The 22,810-nt window shown below is 42.0% G+C and overlaps 1 protein-coding gene across 2 annotated transcripts in view; it reads left to right on the top strand.

Annotated features, from left to right (window-relative positions):
- Fhip2a (FHF complex subunit HOOK interacting protein 2A) overlaps nucleotides 1-15,464 on the top strand; it is a 52,820-nt gene extending 37,356 nt beyond the window's left edge. For both annotated transcript variants that reach the window (XM_045154803.1, XM_045154810.1), the window contains exons 11-17: nucleotides 42-211; nucleotides 578-721; nucleotides 1,659-1,749; nucleotides 4,752-4,895; nucleotides 11,796-11,936; nucleotides 12,198-12,301; nucleotides 12,389-15,464. In XM_045154803.1, coding sequence (XP_045010738.1) covers nucleotides 42-211; nucleotides 578-721; nucleotides 1,659-1,749; nucleotides 4,752-4,895; nucleotides 11,796-11,936; nucleotides 12,198-12,301; nucleotides 12,389-12,494 — 900 coding nt within the window. In that variant the 3' untranslated portion in view covers nucleotides 12,495-15,464. The remainder of the gene's footprint in view (nucleotides 1-41; nucleotides 212-577; nucleotides 722-1,658; nucleotides 1,750-4,751; nucleotides 4,896-11,795; nucleotides 11,937-12,197; nucleotides 12,302-12,388) is intronic.
- Nucleotides 15,465-22,810: the final 7,346 nt, after the last annotated feature.

Genomic DNA, 22,810 nt, shown 5'->3' with positions numbered 1-22,810 from the left:
TCTCCCGCCCCCTTTTCAGTTCTTAATCAATTTTGTTTCAGATAAGCATAATGACACTGAGAATGTTTGAACATCTTCTACAAAAGCCCAATGAGCACATCCTTTACAATTTGGTCCTAAGAAATCTTGAAGAAAGAAATTATACAGAATATAAACCTTTGTGCCCCGAAGACAAGGACATGGTCGAGAATGGCTTAATAGCAGGAGCAGTGTAAGTTTCTATCTCACTCTGATTACAGTGTTTCATAGAAACAGAACTTTCTTTCCGTTCTTAATCTCTCTCTTACGCTTAAATATATGTCTAAGTCAAAACACTTTTAAAAGTAAAATTCAGATGTCCTGATGATACCCTCCTTTTAAATTGCAAGTGTTGTTAAACTGTTCCTTACACCTATTACCAGATTAGTAGTATATGCTTGAGATTGACATTAAATGCTAATTTGTGTATTAAATACTTTATTTCTTCTATATATTTGAAAAACAATGTAATAGTTTCTCAGAAACTAGCAGAGAATCTTTTGGTTTAGAAAATGTCATAATAAATGTTGTTTTTTATACATCATTAAATTAAACTTAGAGATCTGGAGGAAGATCCATTATTTACTGACATTTCACCAGATAACACTTTGTCAAACCAAGAGTGGCTTAGTTCCTCTCCTCGGGCTAGTCCAGACCACCCCAAAAATGACGGCAAAACTGAAGTTCATAAGATCGTGAATAGGTGAGTTGCTGGATGGATTTGACTTCCACCTCCTACTGTGGGATGTGCTACTACTGCTGTTGCGTTTCTACAGAAGTGGGTTCTGAATTTCATCTTCCGTCAGGATTATTGATGTCAGCTGTCTTGTCCTCATTATGTGGCAAGTTCCAGCTTGGGGCAATAGTTGACACCAGGAGAAAAGCTCTGCTTAGTAGAACAATAATCTTCTGCTCCTGGGATGTAGCTCAGTGGTAGAATATGTGCTCGCATGCACTGACCTCTGGGATCAGTACTCATCACTGCCCAGCAAAAAGAAGAAAGAACAGTCATTGAAAATGAAAGAGTCATTCAGTATGCGAATTTTTACCAATATAAGTGACCTAATTTTAAGTACTTCTCTATCATAGCAGCATTGGCAATTGCTAATTTATCAAATTGTGCATACTAAGCATGTGTGCTATGCATAAAGCTAGTCCTTTTTTCCAGTTGTGTTTTTATATTTTTCAGAGCTGCCTTTTCTGTGGCAATTTTCTATTTATCTTCCCTTTCACTGCTGTCACTATTATGCCTAGTTCTGGCAAGTGACAGTTAAAAAAATGCACCTAGCTTAAATGAAAAGATATGGTGCATAAAAATCACTCAAGTTCAGTTGCTTACAGCCACTTTCCTAATATTAATAACTGACCATTTGTCATTGTACAGCAATCTAAAAATAAAAAAGTCTTTCTTAGGCTCACTTCTATTTTATGTGGCATTAGTAATTTTTTTGATAAAACATTTAATAAATGAAATTGTACTAAATAAGTAGATGACAAGGCTAACTCAAAATAAGGAGTTAACACACAACTTAGTTTTCCACTTGGCCAACCTTATAACAGCATCAGCTCTTTTAATCAATATGAAATGTTAGTGGAGTATGAGGTTATTTTATGATTGATTGTGGTCACTGTTCTTTAAGCTTTCTCTGTCTGGTTCCTGATGAAGCAAAATCATCCTACCATGTTGAAGGCACTGGATATGATACCTACCTCCGAGATGCTCATAGACAGGTAAGTACATAATTAATTTTGGAAGGAAAACTTAGAATACACACACCATTGACTACACCAATCAAGACTGCTTTGGGGCTGCTCCATCTTAATAGATGTAGTCGTCCAGTTCCAGCACACAGGTGGCCTTCCATTCACTCAAGTTCACTGTATTTCAAGTAGTAGTTCATAGTTTTCAGTGTGCAAGTCTTGCACTTCTTTGCTTGGGTTTATTCCTGAAGCTTTCTTGTTTTTTGGTACGATATAAATAAAATTGTGATTTGGATTTATTTTGTTTGTTCATTGCTTGTGTATAGAAGAATCTGAATTATATGTTATAGAATTGTATATTAATCTTGTATCCTGCAACTTGGCAGAGCTTGCTACCCGGGCCCAGTCCTCCTTGAGCAGCATTCTTCCTTTTCCTGCTGCTCTTCTGGCTCTCCTTCCCATCTCCATCCTTTTGCAGTCTTCTGGCTAAGTCTCCATCCCTTGTGAATTCTATTTCTCACCTGCAGTATCTCGATGTCTCAGACCATACTGAGCTGTTTAGTTGTATCTCTGCTTCCTCTAAACCTGCATCTGCACTTTCTGTCCCACTGTGGTCAGTGGCACATGCAGTTTCCTCCAAGACTGGCCCTTTGGGATGTCTCTGATTGGTCTATCTTCCTGCTCCTTGGCTTCCTGTCTTTTCCTCCTACTTGGATTTCATTTACTTAGCAAAGTCACGCCACTTCTCCTTTCTTAACGGTATTCAGTCTAGATTCTTAGATATCCAATTTTAGCATTCAGGCTCCTTTTGGATTAATTCTCCAACCTTTCATCTTTTTCATCTTCATTCCTTGCAACTTTCAGACTCTACCCAGTTACATGCTTGTTTGTTTGTTTGTTTGTCTTTAGATAGGGTCTCACTCCAGGCTGTCATTAAACTCATGGAATCCTCCTACCTCTGCCTATGTGTACCGAGATTACGAGTGCTTAGATTATAAGTATCAGCCACCACACCTGGCTACATGCTTTTTGTCCATGGACTGCCACTGTGTGTGTGTGTGTGTGTGTGTGTGTGTTTTAATTTTACTTATTTATTTTCAAGCAGAGAGAGAGAGAAGAGAAGATAGACAGAGAATGGGTGCACCAGGGCCTCTAGCCACTGCAAACAAACTCCAGACACATGTGCCCCTTGTGCATCTGGCTTATATGGGTCCTAGGGAATTGAACCTGGGTCCTTTGTCTTCAGAGACAAATGCCTTAACTGCTAAGCCATCTCTCCAGCCCTGGACTGCCATTTGAGTAGTACTATTTTATCCTCATGACAACATGCCCAGAGTAAATATGTTCTTAAAACATCAAACTTTCTTTAAGTAATGGCCATTGTTCATCATTATATGTAATATTTTAGAGTACATTAAAAACTAGTTGGGTCTGGGGCTGGAGAGATGGCTTAGTAGTTAAGGTGCTTCCCTGCAAAGCCTAAGGACCCATGTTGTACTCCAGATCCTGCCTAAGCCAGACGCACAAAGGTGAGGCAAGCACAAAGTCGCACATGCCCACTAGGTGGCTAAGTGACTAGAGTTTAATGATCGAAGTGGCTGAGGCCCTGGTGTGCCATTTCTCTCTGTCTCAATTTAAAAAAAAAAATGTGTGTGTGTGTGTTTATATATATGTATGTACACACACACACACACACACATATATATATATATATAACTAGAGGTGTGGTAGCACATGCCTTTAATCCCAGCACTCACGAGGCAGAGATAGGAGGACTGCCCGGAGTTTAAGGCCACCCTGAGACTACACAGTGAATTCCAGGTCAGACTAAGTGAGCTACAGGGAGACCCTACCTCAAAGAACAACAACACAGCGGTAAAGAAAAATGAAGTTACGAAATTTGCAGAAAAATGGATGGACCTGGAAAAGATTATACTAAGTGAGGTAACCCAGGCCCAGAAAGAAGCGCCACATTTTCTCTCTCATATGTGGATCCTAGCTACAGATGATTGGGCTTCTGCATGAGAAGGAAAATACTTAGTAGCAGAGGCCAGTAAGTTAAAAAGGAGACATAAAGGGAAGAGAAAGGAAGGGAGGAGGATACTTAATAGGTAGATATTGTATATATGTAAGTAGAATGATTGAGATGGGGAGGTAATATGATGGAGAATGGAATTTCAAAGGGGAAAGTGTCGGGGGGAGGGAGGGAATTACCATGGTTTTTTTTTATAATCATGGAAAATGTTAATAAAAATTTTAAAAAAAAGAATGCGAAAAAACAAATGAACAAAAAAATAAAAAAGGGCTGGAGAGATGGCTCGGCAGTTAAGGCATTTACTTGCAAGGCCTGAGGACCCAGGTTCAACTCCCCAGTACCCACATAAAGCTAGATGCACAAGGTGGCACATACATCTGGAATTTGTTTATAGTGGCTAGAGGTGCTGGCATACCTATTCTCTCTCTCTCTCTCTCTCTGTCTGCCTCTTTCTCTCTTTCTTTCTCAAATGAATAAATAAAATAATTTTTTAAAAATGAAAAAATAACAACAAAAACAAGTTGGGTCTTTGCTTTGTAATTAAGCTCAGAATCTGCCAGGGAAATGACTAAAGGGTTAAATTCCTTTAAAGACACATTGATGAAGTTAAAATACATCTTTCCTACCAACTCATATCTCTTGTGACCACTGTGCTGCTGACTGTGCCCATCCATTGAGGCGCCGAATCCTCCCTCCCCTGTGACTGTGGCACCTCACCTCAGGATGCACGTCGTTTCATATGCTCATCTCAGTTTTATTGACAATGCCCTGCATATTCAATAATATACCATGATTATAATCCCTCCCACTGCTCTCCCTTTCCCTGCTCCTGAACCCCCCTCACTGAATCCCTTCTTTCCAAATCGTCTCTCTTCTAGTTTGATGTCCATCTTTTTTCTTTTTTTCTGTTATGCAGGTGTTGTGTAACTAGCACCAGCCACTGTGAGGTCGTGGTCTTGGTGGTTCTTTAATGATCCAGTTGTTATTTCTTCCCTAGTTCCGGGACTACTGTGCTATCTGCTTAAGATGGGAGTGGCCGGGGTCTCCAAAAGCGTTGGAAAAGTGTAATTTAGAAGCAGCTTTCTTTGAAGGCCATTTTTTGAAGGTTTTATTTGACAGAATGGGAAGAATTCTTGATCAGGTAATACATTTTAATGTACTAGTTTTTTTTTTTTTCTCTTGCCTGTGTGTGTATGTGGCATGCGTCAGTGTATACATGCTCATCTTTGTGCAGGTGTGTGTGTGTGTGTGTGTGTGCGCGCGCACATGCACCAGAGGACAGCCTCAGGTGTTATACCTTAAGAATGTTGCCTATTCAGTGTATTTGTTAGCATATATTACACACAATTATGTATTCCATCATTACATTTTCACATATATGTGTAATGTATTTCAATCATATTACCCTCCATTACTTTCCCTTGTCCTCCTTCCACTGATTTCTTTTCCCATCTAATTTCATGACTTAATTTTTTACTTTTTGTGACCCAGTGATTCATTAGGATTGTTTATAGGAGCATGGGTGCCTTCCCCATCAACGATTGGCTGGGAGTAAATCCTCAGAAAAGAGTGAGGTCCTGTGAGCCCCTCCTCCTTCTCTGAAAGGATTTTGAGAAACCTAACCTTGTGTAGGTAACTGCAGCTGCTGTGGGTTCAAGAGTGCAGCAGTCGTGGCATGGGCAGAAGTCAGCATTCCCTACCTTTCTCCAGCTCTTACATTCTTTCTGCCCCGTCTTCTGCAGTATTCCCTGAGCCTCAGCTGGGCTGATGTTACATGCGTCCCTTTTATGCCTGAGCACTCTTTTGACCACTTACGAGACTCTGAGTCACTGCTGACCCCTGCAGAACAGTGCTTCTCTGACCAAAGCTGTCAGCACCTCTGATCTATGTACCTAAATTTAGTTATTTAGAAGATACTTTGATGAACACCTCATGTCTGTTTAATTAAAAAATAAATAAATAAAAATATAGTAGCTATCCTACTAGGGCTTTGGACTTCCCCAGCCATGAGCTTTGGACCATGGTTTACAGTGCCACCATACACATCTTTTTTTTTTTTTTTTTCCTTAGCCCAGGCTGACCTGGAATTCTCTATGTAGTCTCAGGCTGTGATTCTCCTATCTCTGCCTACCAAGAGCTAGGATTAAAGACGTACTCCACCACGCTTGACCCACCTCATTTTTTAGTAAGAATCTTTCATTTATCTGGAGCTTACTGATGAGACTACACTTGTACCCAGATTTGGTTTCCCAGTACCCACATGAAGCCAAATGTACAAGGTGGTGTGTGCATCTGGAGTTCCTTTGCAGTGGCTGGAGGCCCTGGCACACCCATTCTTTCTCTTTCCCTCTCTCTCCCTCTTTCTCTCTCATATAAATAAAATATATTTTTTTAGAAAAGAAAGAAAGAAAATACAAGAATACAAAGTCTTATCCCTGTCCTGAGAGAGGAGTTTGGACTTGGGCAAATAACTTACACATCGTCTGTGTCCTTATTGTTAAAAGTGAGGTTGATATGACTTGTCTTAATCATAGATTTGCTGGTAAGAATGAAGTAAGCATTTAAAAATGCTTATAAATATGCAAATTGTAGTTGGAGAAATTGCTCAGCAATTAAGGCACTTGCCTGCAAGGTGTAAGGACCCATGTTCGATTCCCCACTACCTACATAAAGCCAGCTAGCCAAGGTGGTACATGCATCTGGAGTTTGTTTGCAGTGGTCAGAGGCCTTAGTGTGCCCATTCTCTCTCTCTCTCTCTCAAATAATAAAAATGCAAATTGTTTAAAATACATTATTAGCAGTTTCAAAAACTATCAAGTGAACTTTTTTTTTTTTTTTTTTGGTTTGGTTTGAGATAGAGTCATACTTTAGACCAGCCTGATTTGAAGCTCACTCTGTAGCCCGAGGAGCTCTTGACCTCATGCTGGTCCTCCTACCTCAGCCTATGAGTGCTGAGATTCTAGGCATAAGCCACAACACCCGGCTCAAATAGAAATTTTTAAAAACTCGATTTAAATCTCATTTTGACTATCTGCATATTTAGCCTTGGGTAGAAGGTTGACTATTTGCTGGTGAGATCAGTGTGCTTTTAAGTAAAAGGTTATTGGTTTAATTCAGACTTTGTAGTCAATTTGGGCCAAGAGGCTGGGAAGGTGGCTCAGCCATTAAAGGTGCTTGCTTGCAAAGCTTCTAGAAACAGGTTCAGTTCCGAAGACTCCTATGTACACTGGATGCAAAAAGTAGTGCAAGTGTCTGGCATTATTTGCAGTCTATGCCCCTCCACCCGGGCAAGTACATACATACATAAATAAGCCAAATGCATTTGGCACGTTAGAAAAGTTTATATTTTTTAAAAATATATTTTATTTATTTATTTATTTGAGAGAGAGAAAGAATGGGCATGCCAGGGCCTCCAGTCACTGCAAACAAAGCCCAGATGCTTGCGTCCCCGTGTGCATCTGGCTTACGTGGGTCCTAAAGAGTCAAACCGGAAAAAAAAAAGTCAAACCAGGATCCTTTGGCTTTGAGGCAAATGCCTTAACTGCCAAGCCATCTCTCCAGCCCCCTTTTTATTTTTATTTTTTATTTATCTTTCTTCGGTGTTTTCTTTATTTTTATTATCTATTTATTTGACAGAGAAAGAGGGAGAGAGAGAGAAAGAGACTGGGCATGCCAGGGCCTCCAGCCACTGCAAACAAACTCCAGATGCTTGCGCCCACTTGTGCACCTGGCTAACGTGGGCCCTAGGGAATTGAACCTGGGTCCTTTGGCTTTGCAGGCAAACAACCACCACACACCTTAACCATTAAGCCATCTCTACAGCCCAGCCTCCTTTTTAAACTTTATATAGATTTCTTTTTTTTTTTTTTTGAGAAAAAGAGGCAGGTGGGGAGAGAGAATGAGTGCACCAGGGCCTTCCGTCACTGTAAACAAACTTCAGATGCATGTGTCACCTTATGCATCTGGCTTACATGGGTCCTAGTGAGTCAAACCTGGATCCTTAGTCTTCACAGACAAACGCCTTAACCATTAAGCCATTTCTCCAGCCCTTTTAAAAACTTTTCTTTGGTTGTTTTTTCAAGGTAGGGTCTCACCGTAGCCCAGCCTGACCTGAAACTCATTCTCTAGTCCCAGGCTAGCCTCAAAGTCATGGTGATCCTCTTACTTCTGCCTTCTGAGTGCTGGGATCAAAGGTGTGTGCCATAATGCCTGGCTTTTTGTTTTTGTTTTTCAAAGTAGGGTCTTGCTCTAACCCCGGCTGACCTGGAATCCACTATGTAGTCTGAGGCTAGCCTCAAACTCATGGCGATCGTCCCACCTCTTCCAGGTGCTAGCATTAAAGGTGTGCACCACCATGCCCAGCTTTTTAAAAATATATTATGTAGCCGGGCATGGTGGTACATGCCTTTAATCCCAGCACTTGGGAGGCAAAGGTAGGAGGATCACCATGAGTTCAAGGCCACCCTGAGACTCTGTAGTGAATTCCAGGTCAGCCTGGGCTAGAGTGAGACCCTACCTCAAAAAACCAAAATAAATAAACAAAAAGTATATTATGTAACAAATTGTAAGCAGAGAGATATAGACAAAGAGAGAGAAAATGGGCATACCAAGGCCTCCAGCCACTGCAAACGAACTCCAGATGCATGCACCACCTTGTGCATTTGGCTTTATGTGGGCACTGGGAAATCAAACCTGGATCCTTAGGGTCTGAAGGCAAGAAGAGCCTTAACCACTGAGTCATCCCTCCAGCCTGTTTTTTTTTTTTAAAACTTTTTACTGACTGTTTTCAATAAGTATACAAAATAAGCCATGATAATTCCCACCCACCACCCCCCAATTCACCAATTCCAAATCCACCATCCATTGAATCCTTTCTTCTTTTTAATCAGTCTCTCTTAGATTTTGAAGTCTATTTTATTTTTCCTCCTATTATGAAGGTCTTGTGTAGGTAGTATTAGGCATTGAGAGATCATGAATGTCAAGGCCATTTTATATCTGGGTGACAGCATCGTAAGCATTTGTACCCTTTCTTTGGCTCTTACATTCTTTTTGCCACCTCTTCCACAATGGACCCTGGGTCTTGGAGGGCGTGGTCACCGCCACCTGTAAAGAGAAGCTTCTCTAACCAAAAGTGGGAGTAGCATTAATATAGGGGTGTAAACCTGTGAAAATGCTTGGTGGGCATAATATAATGTATGCATTCAGCCAGACAACAGTAGTTGTTACTCTTCTAGGGCTTATGAACTCCTCAGCTATAGATTTTTGACTAGGCTTCAATTACCAGGTATATATTACCTCCTGTGGAGCAGGCCTCCAGTCCAGTTAGAAAGCAAATGGTTTCCCTCATAACAGACATGACACTATTGCACCAGTTGATACATTTGGCCTGGCTAGCCAGTCTTAAGGCTTGCAGGGTCCACTGCTATTTCACACCATTCTTGACTTCTTTCTTCTAAGAGGCTGCACTGTTCTTTCCAGCTAAGCTGCAGCCTGATTTCTCGGTAACTTGCAGCCCAAGTGTTGGAGTCTTCAGCAGTAGGGCCTTATCATCTAGCTAGGTTGGCAACCAATAGCCTTAGCAATGGCCTGTAATGTTCTGGGTCATAAGGGACCTCCCTGTAGAAATTTATTTTCATTTTTACAATATTAAGAAATAATGTGAAGGTGGGCGTGGTGGCGCATGCCTTTAATCCCAGCACTCAGAAGGCAGAGGTAGGAGGATCGCCGTGAGTGCGAGGCCACCCTGAGACTCCATAGTGAATTCCAGGTCAGCCTGGGCCAGAAGTGAGACCCTACTTCAAAAAAAAAAGAAAGAAAGAAAGAATGTGTGCTGGGAATATAGTTAGCAGAAAATCTCTTGACTAGGTTGTACAAGAATCTGGGTTTAGTCCCAGTGCCATAATCAAAATGAAGAATTACTGTCAGCTTTAAATGACCTGGATTCCTGTTAAAAGTTGCAGAACAGTCAGGCATGATGGCTCACGCCTTTAATCCCAGCACTTGAGAGGCACAGGTAGGAGGATCACTGAATTTGAGGCCAGCCTGAGACTCCATAGTGAATTCCAGGTCAGCCTGCGCTAGAGTGAGACCCTACCTCAAAAAAAGACAAAAAACAAACAAACAAAAAATAACAGACAAACAAAAAAGTTGCAAAACAAAGTAATACCACGTTCAGAAATGTAAACATAGGCGTCAGGTTGAAAGGCAGACTGTGTTGACCTCTGACTAAGCACTTTCCCACTACACTGCATCGCTAGCCCTAAAGATCGTAACTACCTGAAATGAAGGATCACTGGAGTTCTAGATTTGTTATAGCTTAAATTATTTTGTTCACATTTTTACCAAGTGCACTTTAAAAATGGATTTCTGTGATTGGTTCTTTTATATCTGAAATATAGTTTAATGAGAATTCATTGTTTATTATGAGTTGAGTCTTGAAGAAAGCTATATTCTATTGCAGATATTATTAGGTAGCAGAATGTATTTTTTAAAACATGACTTTATTTATTTATTTGAAAGTGAATATGGGCCTTGCCACTGAAAATGAGCTCCAGACATGCACCACTTTGTGTATCCAGCGTTATGTGGGTACTGGGGATTTGAACCCAGGCCAGTGGGTTTTGCAAGCAATTGCCTTGCCACACTCAGCCCCGAAGACTATATTCTTAAGTCCTTCTTTAATGGGAATCCAAATTTCCTTTCATTTGTCTTGTTTAAGGCTAGGTTTTGAAATAGAGTGAGTCAGAAGTAGTTTTTCTTTCAGAAAAAATCATGCTTATGAGTCTTATGGAAAGAAAAATGACTGGTAGAGGATTTGGATCCCAGGAGTTGAGTTTTTAATAGTATAACATATATATATATATATATATATATATATATATATATATATATATATATATATAACATATATATGGTCATCAGCATGCCTGATAGCTTCTGGCATGTGCCCAAATGTTCTCCTTTGAGTTCCAGAGACTCACTGGTAATTGTTGGTTATGGTCAAGGGCTTGAAAGTGGCTGAGAATCAAGCCCGCAGATCCCATGCTCAGATGAGCTTGGTCCTGAGTCCCCTTTCCCTTCCCGGCTGCCTTGGCTGCTTAGAAGAAAAGAGGAAGGGGTGAGAGGCTTCTGATGGAAGAATCAGGAAGTAACACAGCTCTTCTCATACAGCTCACCTCCCCCTCGCCCTCCACTGACAAGCTCCACAGGGCACTGCCAAGCCGCTTGCTGTGATGCGCAGAGAACGAGACTCAAGGAGAGTGTGGTGGGACTTACAGAAAGTACTCAAGGAACTGTACACAAACCCTGAAATTAGGCTACTGTGTTAAAGAGATAAAGCACCTTCACTTTCTTAGGACTTCAGTGCAATGTCCTCTGTGGTTGGTAGTTGATATCCTATCTGACACATTGGTGGTTTATTCTTTTTTTTTTTTTTTTTTTTGGTCTTTCAAGGTAGAATCTCAGTCTAGCCCAGGCAGACCTGAAATTCACTATGTAGTCTCAGGGTGGCCTCAAACTCACAGTGATCCTCCTACTTCTGCCTCTCAAGTGCTGGCATTAAAGGCGTGCGCCACCACGCCCAGCTTACATGGGAGGGTTTTGATGACCTGTGGTACTGTGTCATTAAGCAGATCAACCTACCTAAAACACCTGCTGGGTGTGGTGGCGCACACGTTTAATCTCAGCATTTGAGAGGCAGAGGTAGGATTGCTGTGAATTCAAGGCCACCCTGAGAGTATATAGTGAATTCCAAGTCAGCCTGGGCTAGAGTGAGACCTGGAAAAGAAAAAACAAACAAAAAAACACCTCCTTCCATATCAATCTGTCTCTTCCGTGCCTGTCTTTCTGTTGTTTTATAGGTTTAAAGGCGCTGTGACTTCAGTGGTTAGAGCCAGTTTAGTGTGGGTATTCTCCTCCAGAGGGGTGTGTGCTGAAAGCTGGATGGTGTTCTTTCTTTCTTGGGGAGCCATGCTGACACAGTCGGCGAAGCACGCAATGTCCGTTGTAACACGTGGCTCCTTCTTTTCTTCTTTCTGCTCAGCCTTACGATGTGAATCTGCAGGTGACCTCGGTGTTATCCAGACTGTCCCTCTTCCCCCACCCACACATCCATGAGTACCTTCTGGATCCCTACGTGAACCTGGCCTCTGGCTGCAGATCCCTCTTCTCCGTGACTGTCAGGGTGAGTCCTGCTCTGCCCGTAGACAAGCCTGTCCAGTTTGCATCCTCCTGTCATCGTGGGCCCGTAGCATCGCGCCACGAAGGGTTTCGCTTGATGATAACTGGTTCTGAACTATTACAGAATTGAGGGAATTGTCCTTTCAAATAATATTACAGCTTTTGTGTTTTGAAGAATAGCTAGGAGACTAAGATAGAAAGGCAACTTTCTTTAAGAATCCCCATGTAGTTTCCTCGGGAACTGAGGTCCTTGCTTCTGATGCAGGTTGTTGGAGACCTTATGATTCGAATTCAGCGAATTCAAGACTTCACTCCCAAACTTCTGCTTGTCAGAAAGCGACTACTTGGTTTGGAACCCGAAGGCCCTATGTGAGTCAGTGTTTTATATATTTTTATCAAAATACCATCAAGCTCAATGATCTGCTGTTCTCTTGATATGTTGTCTGCTTTTTCCAGCATCGACCACATCACGTTGCTAGAGGGAGTGATCGTGTTAGAAGAGTTCTGTAAGGAGCTGGCTGCAATTGCATTTGTGAAGTACCATGCTTCCTCCACTCCGTGAAGAGCTTCTTCCAAGTCCTGGGTGACCCATACTGTTGTGTCCATTTCATCTGCAAGGACTCATTGCCACCCAGCCATTGGAGGACACAAAGCCCTTTAAATGAAGCATTGCTGTAAACTGGACAGAGCCACTAAGAACCCATTGAGTGGACACTTGTGGTCACATGCGGCATAATGTTTTCCTTGGCTTTATCATAAGGGTTCTCTGTATAAAATTGCACATTGTTGGCCAGGATACAATCAGAGGAACTTCAGGAAGTAAGCATTTCTAATGACTGGGGAAAGCTGCAAAATTTCTGGTGTCATGACTGATGATTTTCTGTTATCTTAATATCCTTTCTGGCTGCAAGGCATCTTGACATTCTCTGGGACTCAAACGCTTGTATTCTTTTGAATTAATAAGTAGCAGTAAAAGAAAAAATTCACTAATTTTATAACTTTTTAAGGTTAAGAGTCTGGTGAAACAAAATCTTTAGAAAAACTATAAATGAGAAAAAATACAATTCAAGAACCATCCAGTGAATTCCATGGAAGAGAAAAACATAGAGTAGCACTAGCTTTCTTCAGCCTTTCTAAGAATAACAATTTAACATGGTAAAGAAATTCTTGATTAATATATATTTTTAAAGAAATGCTCCTTCACTTCTTTGTGCCCACAGCCATGTCAGCGATTAATTTTCACGTGTGGGTCCCACTTTATTTAAACTGTCATTTTGCAACAGCATTGAATTTGTGCTCATCATTAATAGCATTTGCAAAAATAGTATTTTTCTAAGCTAGCTAATGTACTGGGTTGAGAACTTTCCCCCTCTCACACCTCTCTGAAAATTGCTTTATGGAATTGCTTTATAATTAATTTTCTTACTGAAGTGCATGGTAGAGTCGGCAACTGACTGACTGATAACCCGTAGGCAGCAATCAATGCCAATGGCCTCTTAATGTTTACATTTTTTTCATTTTGTTCAGTCTTTTGTCTTAAATGATCTAAGAAAATTTTAAAGTCTTTTAAATGTGCTGTTTACATGTTACAGGATTTGCGGGGACTGGGTGTGGTGAGTGTGTGCAGTGTAGGCGTGTGTAGGTGGCCCACGCTTGGTGCACAGTGTGGTGTGTGTGAATCGCAGCCCTGTTTGTTTGTGTCTTTCCAGCCGTTCTCTAAGTGACACTTGTCACTCAAATATTGCTTTTAAGATAATTTCTCTGTTCTTGTTGAGTTGTTAAAGCAGCAGCACTTTTCCTCTCCATCTTCCCGTCGTGCTACTTAGGGAGAGACTGTCACACGTCCCAGCCGGGGAGGAGCTGCCTCTGCCCTCCTGAGAAGCCGCTTCATGTGGCCTGTGCTTGTTAGTGTGCTCAGCGTCTCTCTGCTCATTTTGTTGTACTCGTGTTTCTGATTTATAGTTAGTTTTTTCTATTTATTAAGAACAAAATAAGTCTCACCTAGAATACTCATGATTGTTAAAACAACAAAACATTTCTAATGCAATGCAAGGCTCTCTTAGCGTTTTCTAGGAACTTTTAAGTGAAATAAGGAAGCAGACATGGGAGATTGCTTCCTCATGCATGATTTTCTTGCAGGAATTTTTAGTGATGAGACATCATTCGTTACACTGCGTTTAGCGGCCAGCGTATTGCAGGAGCACGACACCACCTCCATTGTGGATGAAGCTGTGCATTACTGTGTTGTAGGACTGTGTGAAACAAGGCATTAAGAGATATTAGACACTTCTTAAGGTCTTCATTGTGCTCAGTAGGTATAGCAATGATGTTACCTCTCAAACCAAATACTCTTTATCCTTGATTTCACAACAGGACCTTATTGCTAATCCGTGAAGCTCAGGAAAGCTTCAACACTTGTACCTGTTTGTGTGTGTATGTGCCACTTCTGAAGATACCCTTTTCTTAAGTTACCGACTTATGTGCAAATCAGATAGAATTTAACTTTATTTTCTTTTAACTTTCTCTCTCTGACATATTTCTCTCAGACTTAGAACCAGCACAAGTCCTCACAGTAAGTTGGATTTGGTAATGAAACAGTATCTATGCCATATCGCTCAGAAGTTGAATATCTCCTTTGCTGTTTCCCCTCGCCATGTGAGGTAGAAAGAACCCTTAACACAAAGTCCAAGCTGAATTTCTTCCTTGCTTCCCGTTTGTGTAAATAGGGAGTAGATGCACATTTTCAGTGTCTATCATAATAGTGCGAGGTTATTTGTAGCAATGTGTCATTCTTTACTTGCTAGCACTCTGATTTGTTTCAGCCAATTTTGTCTGTAGTACTCACATTATAATTGTAATGTTATAAAATATATATGTTTGTGCAATATGTAAGCTATGAGTGGATCCATAGCCTTTTGATTTAATTGTACATTATTGTGTGTGTACATGTGTATATATTTATGTATATATGGACCAAAATCCTTAGCTTGCTTACACTATTGCTAGGGTAAAGATTGTTACACTTAATTTTATGGGGCACAAATTATGGAATTACTTCATACACTAATGGTAACAGTTTTGTAAATCATTGCACTACTATATAATTACCATTTAGTTATGAAGTTTATAGGTATTGACAGAAGAAGTACATTGAAGTGCTAAAGCCACAAATTATGGTAATTACATTTTGGGTTGTACAGTAAATCAAAATATGCATGTCATCGTGACACTTGCTATGTTAAAACATGATAGATAATCAGACTTCTGGGCCCTGTAAAATAGTGTTACTGTAATACTCTGTTGGCCGCCTGCCTTGTTTACATTAAACAGGATATTTGGTAAACTTTTCTATGAACATGTGTAGGTTACTGACAGTGTTACCAAGGTCTGGAATTCCTGGACCGTTCTTCAGGGGTGACTGTGTGCCACCCACTCTTCAAAGGAGCTGGTGACCAAGTTCGGCTTCTTATGCTAACAATGCATGCAGGACTAAGAGGGAAATCAAGAAAATAAACCTGTAATTTAAACAAAACATTGTCTTACATTTTTGTAAAATACTGGTAGGAAATATTTTATCCACTGCTAAATGTTAAACAATGATCCTTGACTGTTTCTCACCCCTAACACAGAAGTGTGGGCGCTAAAGTCAGGGAGCCACTTCAGTTTTAATTCTAGGGAGAAATGAAAGCACCGTGTGTTAGTACTTGTGGAAGAGAACTGAAAAATCTCCCCTGGGAAATCTTACCTGTATCCCCCCATTCCCTCCTTAGCAACTGTGTTCTTAAAGAAGAGAGATTTATGCAAATCTTAGAGAAACAATCATCCTAAACATTATTTCTTAATTTTTTTTTTGAGGGGGGAAGTTTCAAGGTAGGGTCTCACTCTAGTTCAGGCTGACCTGGAGTTCACTTTGTAGTCTCAGAGTGGCCTCAAACTCACTGCAATCCTCCTACCTCTGCCTCCCGAGTGCTATATTTCTTAATATTTTCCCAACATTGCAAAAGCCTTTCTCTGTAGCTGGTGTTTCCAACAATGAGTTATTTCATTTGCCCAAGTCCCTTATTTATTCATTTGTATATTTATTTTGAGAGAACGGCACAGTAGGCCCTCTTGTCATGGCAAATGAATAACCACCAGACACTTGCACTTTGTGCGTCTTGGTTTTACGTGGGCACTAGGAAATCAAACCTGAGCCATTAGGCTGTGCAAGCAAGTGCATTTAACCACTGAGCCATCTTTCTAGCCCTAACCCAAGTCCCTTAATTGGAAACTGAAAACAAGAAACAACTTACGCAGAGCACAACCATAAAGGGTCTGGCTGTTTGTTAATCACAACCACCCAAAGAGTCTTTTTAGTCACTATGACTTTAAGTAGCTTTAGAAGAAAATGAAAGACGTAGGAAGTTGAGAAGACTGAGGCATCCAAACCCTGGTCCAAACTGCTATTGAATATCCTGCAGTGTTGTGTCTGGAAGATAGCATTAGGAATCCCAGGGGAGAGCCGGGCATGGCGGCACACGCCTTTAATCCCAGCACTCAGGAGGCAGAGGTAGGAGGATCACTGAGTTCGAGGCCACCCTGAGACTACATAGTGAATTCCAGGTCAGCCTGGGCTAGAGGGAAACCCTACCTTGAACATTCTCCCACCCACCCCCAAAAAAGAAATCGCAGGGGGATTGAAAGAATTCACATGAATCCGTGAAAGCTGCAGTTTTACCCGGGGAAGCTGTAGCTCTTTCCTTAAAGCCAGAAGAAAGCAGCAGAGCCCCTGCGCACTGGTTTCTGCCACGCTGAAGGATCCATAGACATGGAAGATGTTCCCACTGGTCTTTGGCCAACTAAAAAAAGAGTCATGCCATGGGCCACCGTAATTACAGAAATGCATTTTTTTTATTTTTATTTTTTGACAATCAATGATTTTAGTTTAATATTGACAACCACTCCATACCATAGAAATTTTTCTTAACATAAAACAATTTTATATTTTACCTATGACTTAAATTTGATAAAGCTTAAGTAAGTTACTGCAACGTATTTTATCCAACAGGAACATAAAGGTTATAGTGACTGAAATTAAATCACTTAAGCATCCCAGAAATGCATTTTTTAGAGGGATTTATTTTTTTTCCTGAGATAGGTTTTCACTCTAGCCCAGGCTGACTTGGTATTCACTATGTAGTCTCAGGGTGGCCTTGAACTCACGGCGATCCTCCTACCTCTGCCTCCCAAGTGCTGGGATTAAAGATGTGTGCCACCACACCCGGCAGAAGGATTTTCTTTTTTTTTTTTTTTTATCTTTTTTTTTTTTTTGCTGCTGCAAATAAACACTAGATGCATGCATCACTTTTTTTTTTTAATTTTTTTTTGTTCATTTTTTTTTATTTATTTATTTGAGAGCGACAGACAGAGAGAGAAAGACAAATAGAGGGAGAGAGAGAGAATGGGCGCGCCAGGGCTTCCAGCCACTGCAAACGAACTCCAGACACGTGCGCCCCTTTGTGCATCTGGCTAACATGGGACCTGGGGAACCGAGCCTCGAACCGGGGTCCTTAGGCTTCACAGGCAAGTGCTTAACCGCTAAGCCATCTCTCCAGCCCAAGGATTTTTTTTTTAAAGATTATTTATTTATTTATTTATTAGAGGAAGAGAGAAAGTGAGAATGGGTGTGCCAGGGCCTCTAGCTACCACAAACTCCAGATGCGTACATCACCATGTGTATCTGGCTTACATGGGACCTGGAGAATCAACCCAGAAGGATGCTTTTTTTTTTTTTTTTTTTTTTTTCCCGAGGTAGGGTCGTGCTCTAGCCCAGGCTGACCTGGAATTCACTATGGAGTCTCAGGGTGGCCTCGAACTCATGGTGATCCTCCTACCTCTGCCTCCCGAGTGCTGGGATTAAAGGTATGCTCCACCACGCCCTGCAAGAAGGATGCTTTTTAAACTTCATTTGATATGTGCCTCACTCTCCATTTCAGGGAGACCTATCTCAGTTAAAAAAAAAAAAAATAGGGGCTGGAGAGATTGCTTAGTGGTTAAGGCATCTGCCTGCAAAGCCAAAGGATCCCAGTTCAATTCTCCAGGACCCATGTGTGGTGGTTTGATTCAGGTGTCCCCCATAAACTTAGGTGTTCTGAATGCTAGGTTCCCAGGTGATGGAGATTTGGGAATTAATGCCTCCTGGAGGGAGTGTATTGTTGGGGGTGGGCTTATGGGCTTTATAGCCAGTTTCCCCATGCCAGTGTTTGGCACACCCTTCTGTTGCTGTGGTCTATCTTATGTTGGCTAGGGGGTGATGTCCACCCTCTGCTCATGCCATTGTTTCCCCTGCCATCGTGGAGCTTCCCCTCGAGCCTGTAAGCCAAAATAAACGTCTTTTTCCCAGAAGCTGCTCTTGGTTGGGTGATTTCTATCAGCAATGCGAACCGGACTGCAACACCATGTAAGCCAGATGCACGAGGGGGCGCATGCATCTGGAGTTTGTTTGCAGTGGCTGGAGGCCCCGGCATGCCCATTGTCTGTCTCAAATAAATAAAATATTTTTTAAAATATTTTTTGTTCATTTTTTATTTATTTATTTGAGAGCAACAGACACAGGGAGAAAGACAGATAGAGGGAGGGAGAGAGAATGGGCGTGCCAGGGCTTCCAGCCTCTGCAAAGGAACTCCAGATGCATGTGCCCCCTTGTGCATCTGGCTAACGTGGGACCTGGGGAACCGAGCCTTGAACCGGGGTCCTTAAGCTTCACAGGCAAGTGCTTAACCGCTAAGCCATCTCTCCAGCCCATAAATAAAATATTTTTTTAAAAAGTTTTTTTAGAAAGGAGAGAGAAAAAAAATGGCCTCACCAGGACCTCTGCAAACAAACTCCAAACACATGTGCCACCTTATGCATCTGGCTTACGTGGGTTCTGGGGAATTGAACCAGCTTTGTATGCAAGTGCCTTAACTGTTAAACCATCTCTCCAGCTCCCTATATTCATATTTTTTAATTGAATCTTGCCCACTCTAGGCAAGCACTCTACCACTGAGTTGGAGCTTCAGTCCTCTCTTTAAGACATGGTCTTACAACTAGACTGACCTCGAGTTCACTATGTAGCCCAGGTAGTCCTTGAACTTATGATTCTATTGTCCCGGCCTGAGTAACTGAGATTATAGGTCTGTTCCAACAGGCTGGGCTTCTAAGCCAGTTTTATGCATGTAGTGGGCATTAGCGGTTATATCATTCCTGAAAATGTACCAGAAACAAAAAAAAACATCTATTTCATGTGAGAATTTTACTTACCCAAAAATATTGAGACCTTTTCTATGAACCAATTCTTAAGGAACTGGGAAACCAAGGGGAAGCTGTTTCCGTCCTCAAGAAGTCACAGCCCTGGTGGCAGTTCAGCATGTTTGCACAAATAAATTACAATCCATTGTGTGGCAAGTACTGTTAACAGCAACTGTGTAAATCGTGTGAGCACTGGAGGAATCCATGGTGTTACAGTGTGCAAAAGGGAAAATCTGAGGCTCAATGATATCAGTGTTCTGCACACACACTGTGTGGGGGGTCGCAGGGGCTCCAACGCAGGGCCTCACGGGCTAGGCAGGTTCTTTACCAGTGAGCCATGTCCCTAGCCTTATTTCATACATATTCTTTCTGAGATTAGTTTCTTTTGAGATATACTGACTAGTTTGAGAAATCACGGCTATATTAAAGCCAACTGAGCAGGAAATGAAATTGCTCTCTACCCTGTTCTGTTTTCCAGGCTAAAGTGAGATTGGTGTGAACAACCAGCCTAGAGGAATTGTGCTTTGGAGCATCGGTTTTTGTCTGTTGATAAGTAATAATTAATTATTCTACGTGACCTCTTTCTGGAACTGCTACAGAGAGAGAAGGCAAATAGTGAATTACAATAGTAAAACCAAAAGATTTAATTAGACTTTAAGGGAAAAAAAAGAAACAAAAAGAAAAGCAGCCTAGCATAGCTCTGCATGCTTGTAATCTCAGCACTCAAGAAGCCATGGCCGGGGGGATGGCGAGTTCAAGGCCTCCCTGTGGTACATAGAGCCTATCTGTAGAGACCAAGTGCTAGGGATAGAACATTGTTCTCACCTGGCTTTGGGTACAGAATGGCCACATATTCAATTGAGAGAGAGAACCTGAGGGTGCTGGTGGAGAGAGGACAGCTGAATTCAGAGGCCACATGCTGGGTAAGTGTGGACAGGTGGGCTGAGAAAACCTCCCACGGTCCCTGGTCCCACCCTACCAGGCCTGGACACCTACCTGCCAGCAAATAAGATGATGACTTCAGTCCCCTTCATGATCCCCTTCAGGGCATTTCCCGACCTCCCGCTGAGTCTAAGAAGTGAAAGGGGAATTCAGTGTGCCCAGCGATTTCATGCTATGACTCCTTACCCTTCCCTTTCCTAAGATTAGTCAGTGTATCTAGTAACTGACAGTCTCCATACTCACACGCGCGCATGCACGCACACACAAAGACATGACGGTTGGGGGAGAGGACACCCTCTGATTTTGTAGAAAACAAAACAAAACATTTATTTGTAAGCATAGAGAGGAGAGATAGGATGGGCCTGCCAGGGCCTCCAGCTGCTGCAAATGAATTCCAGATGCATGTGCCACTTTGTGCAGCTGGCTTTTGTGGGTGCTGAGGAATTGAACCTGGGTTGATAGATTTGAGGCAAGTGCCTTAACTGCTGAGCCATTTCCCCAGCCCACCCTTTGTGTTTTGTAGTGGTTAGTTCATCATGGTACCTGTGTCTTGATGTGCAATGCATTTGTTTACATAATGTGGTGGTTTGATTCAGGTGTCCCCCATAAACTTAGGTGTTCTGAATGCTAGGTTCCCGGCTGATGGAGATTTGGGAATTAACGCCTGCTGGAGGCAGTGTATTGTTGGGGGTAGGCTTATGGGTATTATAGCCAGTTTCCCCTTGCCAGTGTTTGGCATGAACACTCTCCTATTCATTTGATCCAATCAGCATAATGTCATCGATACAGTGGACCAACGTGACACCTTGTGGAAGGGACAGGAGATCAAGATCCTTGAAACCTAAGCTGTGACACAGGGCTGGAGAGTTAATATAACCTTGAGGTAAAACAGTAAAGGTGTACTGCTGACCAGCTGAAGGCTAATTGCTTCTGGTGGTCCTTATGGACAGGTATGGAGAAGAAAGCATTCACAAGATCAATAGCTTCATGCTGGGAACCAGGAGATGTGTTAATTTGCTCAAGTAAAGAAACCACATCTGGTACAGCAGCTGCAATTACAGTCACCACCTGATAAAGTTTCTGATAATCCACTGTCATTCTCCAGGATCCGTCTGTCTTCTGAACAGGCCAAAAAGGAAAGTTAAAAGGAGAACCACCACCCCTGCATCCTTGAAGTCCTTTATGGTGGCATTAATTTCTGTAATTGCTCCAGGAATGTGGTACTGTTTGTTTTTTTTTTTTTTTTCATTTTAAAAAAAGTTATTTACTTATTTGCAAGCAGAGAGAGATAGAACAGAGACAGACAGAGAGAATGGGCACACCAGGGCCTCCAGCCACTGGAAATAAATTCCAGATGCATGCACCACTTTGTGCATCTGTTTTTTTTTTTTTTAATTTTTATTAGCATTTTCCATGATTATAAAAAAATATCCTGTGGTAATTCCCTCCCTCCCTCCCCCCCCCCCCACTTTCCCCTTTGAATGTGGTACTGTTTTTGATTGACTATTTCCCCTGGTGGTGGGAGCCTCAATGGCTTCCATTTGGCCTTTCCAACTATTATAGCCCTCACTCCACAAGCCAGGAAACCAGTGTGGACTGTAATTGCCATATTTCTGTCCTACCTTGATAGGGAGTGTTTGTACATATCTACACCAATAGTAAGATTGTATCACTAGCTAACAATATTGGAACTATTGTATCACAGACTAAGTACTCCTCAAGGAACCTTGCTTTGTGTTGGGGGAAGATTTTGCCTTTCCGGTCGTATGTGGGATAGTTAAACCATGTTAGGCGGAATTATGAGCTTGTTACTGTTTTCATTTGGAAATTAAGTATGATATAAGGAGATATGGTTTGGTATCAAGTTGACAAGGGGTGGACTTGTGATGGTCAAGGTGTTGCCAACTTGATCTGTTTAGTAATCCACAGGAATCCCTTTCAGGTGGGGTCTTGGAGGTTGCTTCCAGGAAGGAGGAAGGAAGAAGCCCTTCCCCAGAGCAGGTGGTCCCTCTCAGAGGGGGACTTCATATAAGGAAGCTCTGGGTGAAAAGAGCCCCTTCCTTCTTCCCTTGCTGGCTTGCAGCGTGGACTGAAGAAGACCCACGTGGATGGAAACCCAGCAGCTCCTTAGGAAGCCTCCAGGCCTTCAGTGTTGGATCGGGACTGCTGAGGCATCCGGCCACTTGCTCTGAGCAGGTACCGGGTTCCTTGATTCTTGGGCCTGCAACTGCTATTGGACTACCTCCCATGAGCTAACCCAATAAATTCCCTTGTTAATATAATTCATTCTAGCAGTTCTAATCCTCTAGAGAACCCTGACTAATACACATAGTGTCCACGTAATTAATTATTAACAAGACAGATCTCTTGCCAGTGATGTGCTAAAGGTTTCAGGGCCGGAGGATCCAAAGCAGCCACGCTGCATCTATGAGACGGTCCAGGTCGAGGCGGAGAAGTATTAGCAGAATTGCCAGCTTCAAGGGCCACATGCCGTTCAAAAGAGTAAGTAGAATGGCCCGCCTATGGGACCAGGCAAGACTGAGTGGAAAGCATTCCCAAGGCCAGGATGGCCTCCAGCCAGTAATTTATGAGCAGGGAATCATCAGATCAATTTTACTATAATGCACAAAGATGAGATGGCACACAAATCCGCTCTGGTCTGGATAA

The sequence above is a fragment of the Jaculus jaculus genome, chromosome 1 (assembly GCF_020740685.1).
Source record: "Jaculus jaculus isolate mJacJac1 chromosome 1, mJacJac1.mat.Y.cur, whole genome shotgun sequence".
In the NCBI taxonomy this organism is placed as follows: domain Eukaryota; kingdom Metazoa; phylum Chordata; class Mammalia; order Rodentia; family Dipodidae; genus Jaculus; species Jaculus jaculus.
The sequence above is the reverse complement of the archived record's forward strand: the minus strand, read 5'-3'. Positions and strand labels throughout refer to the sequence as shown.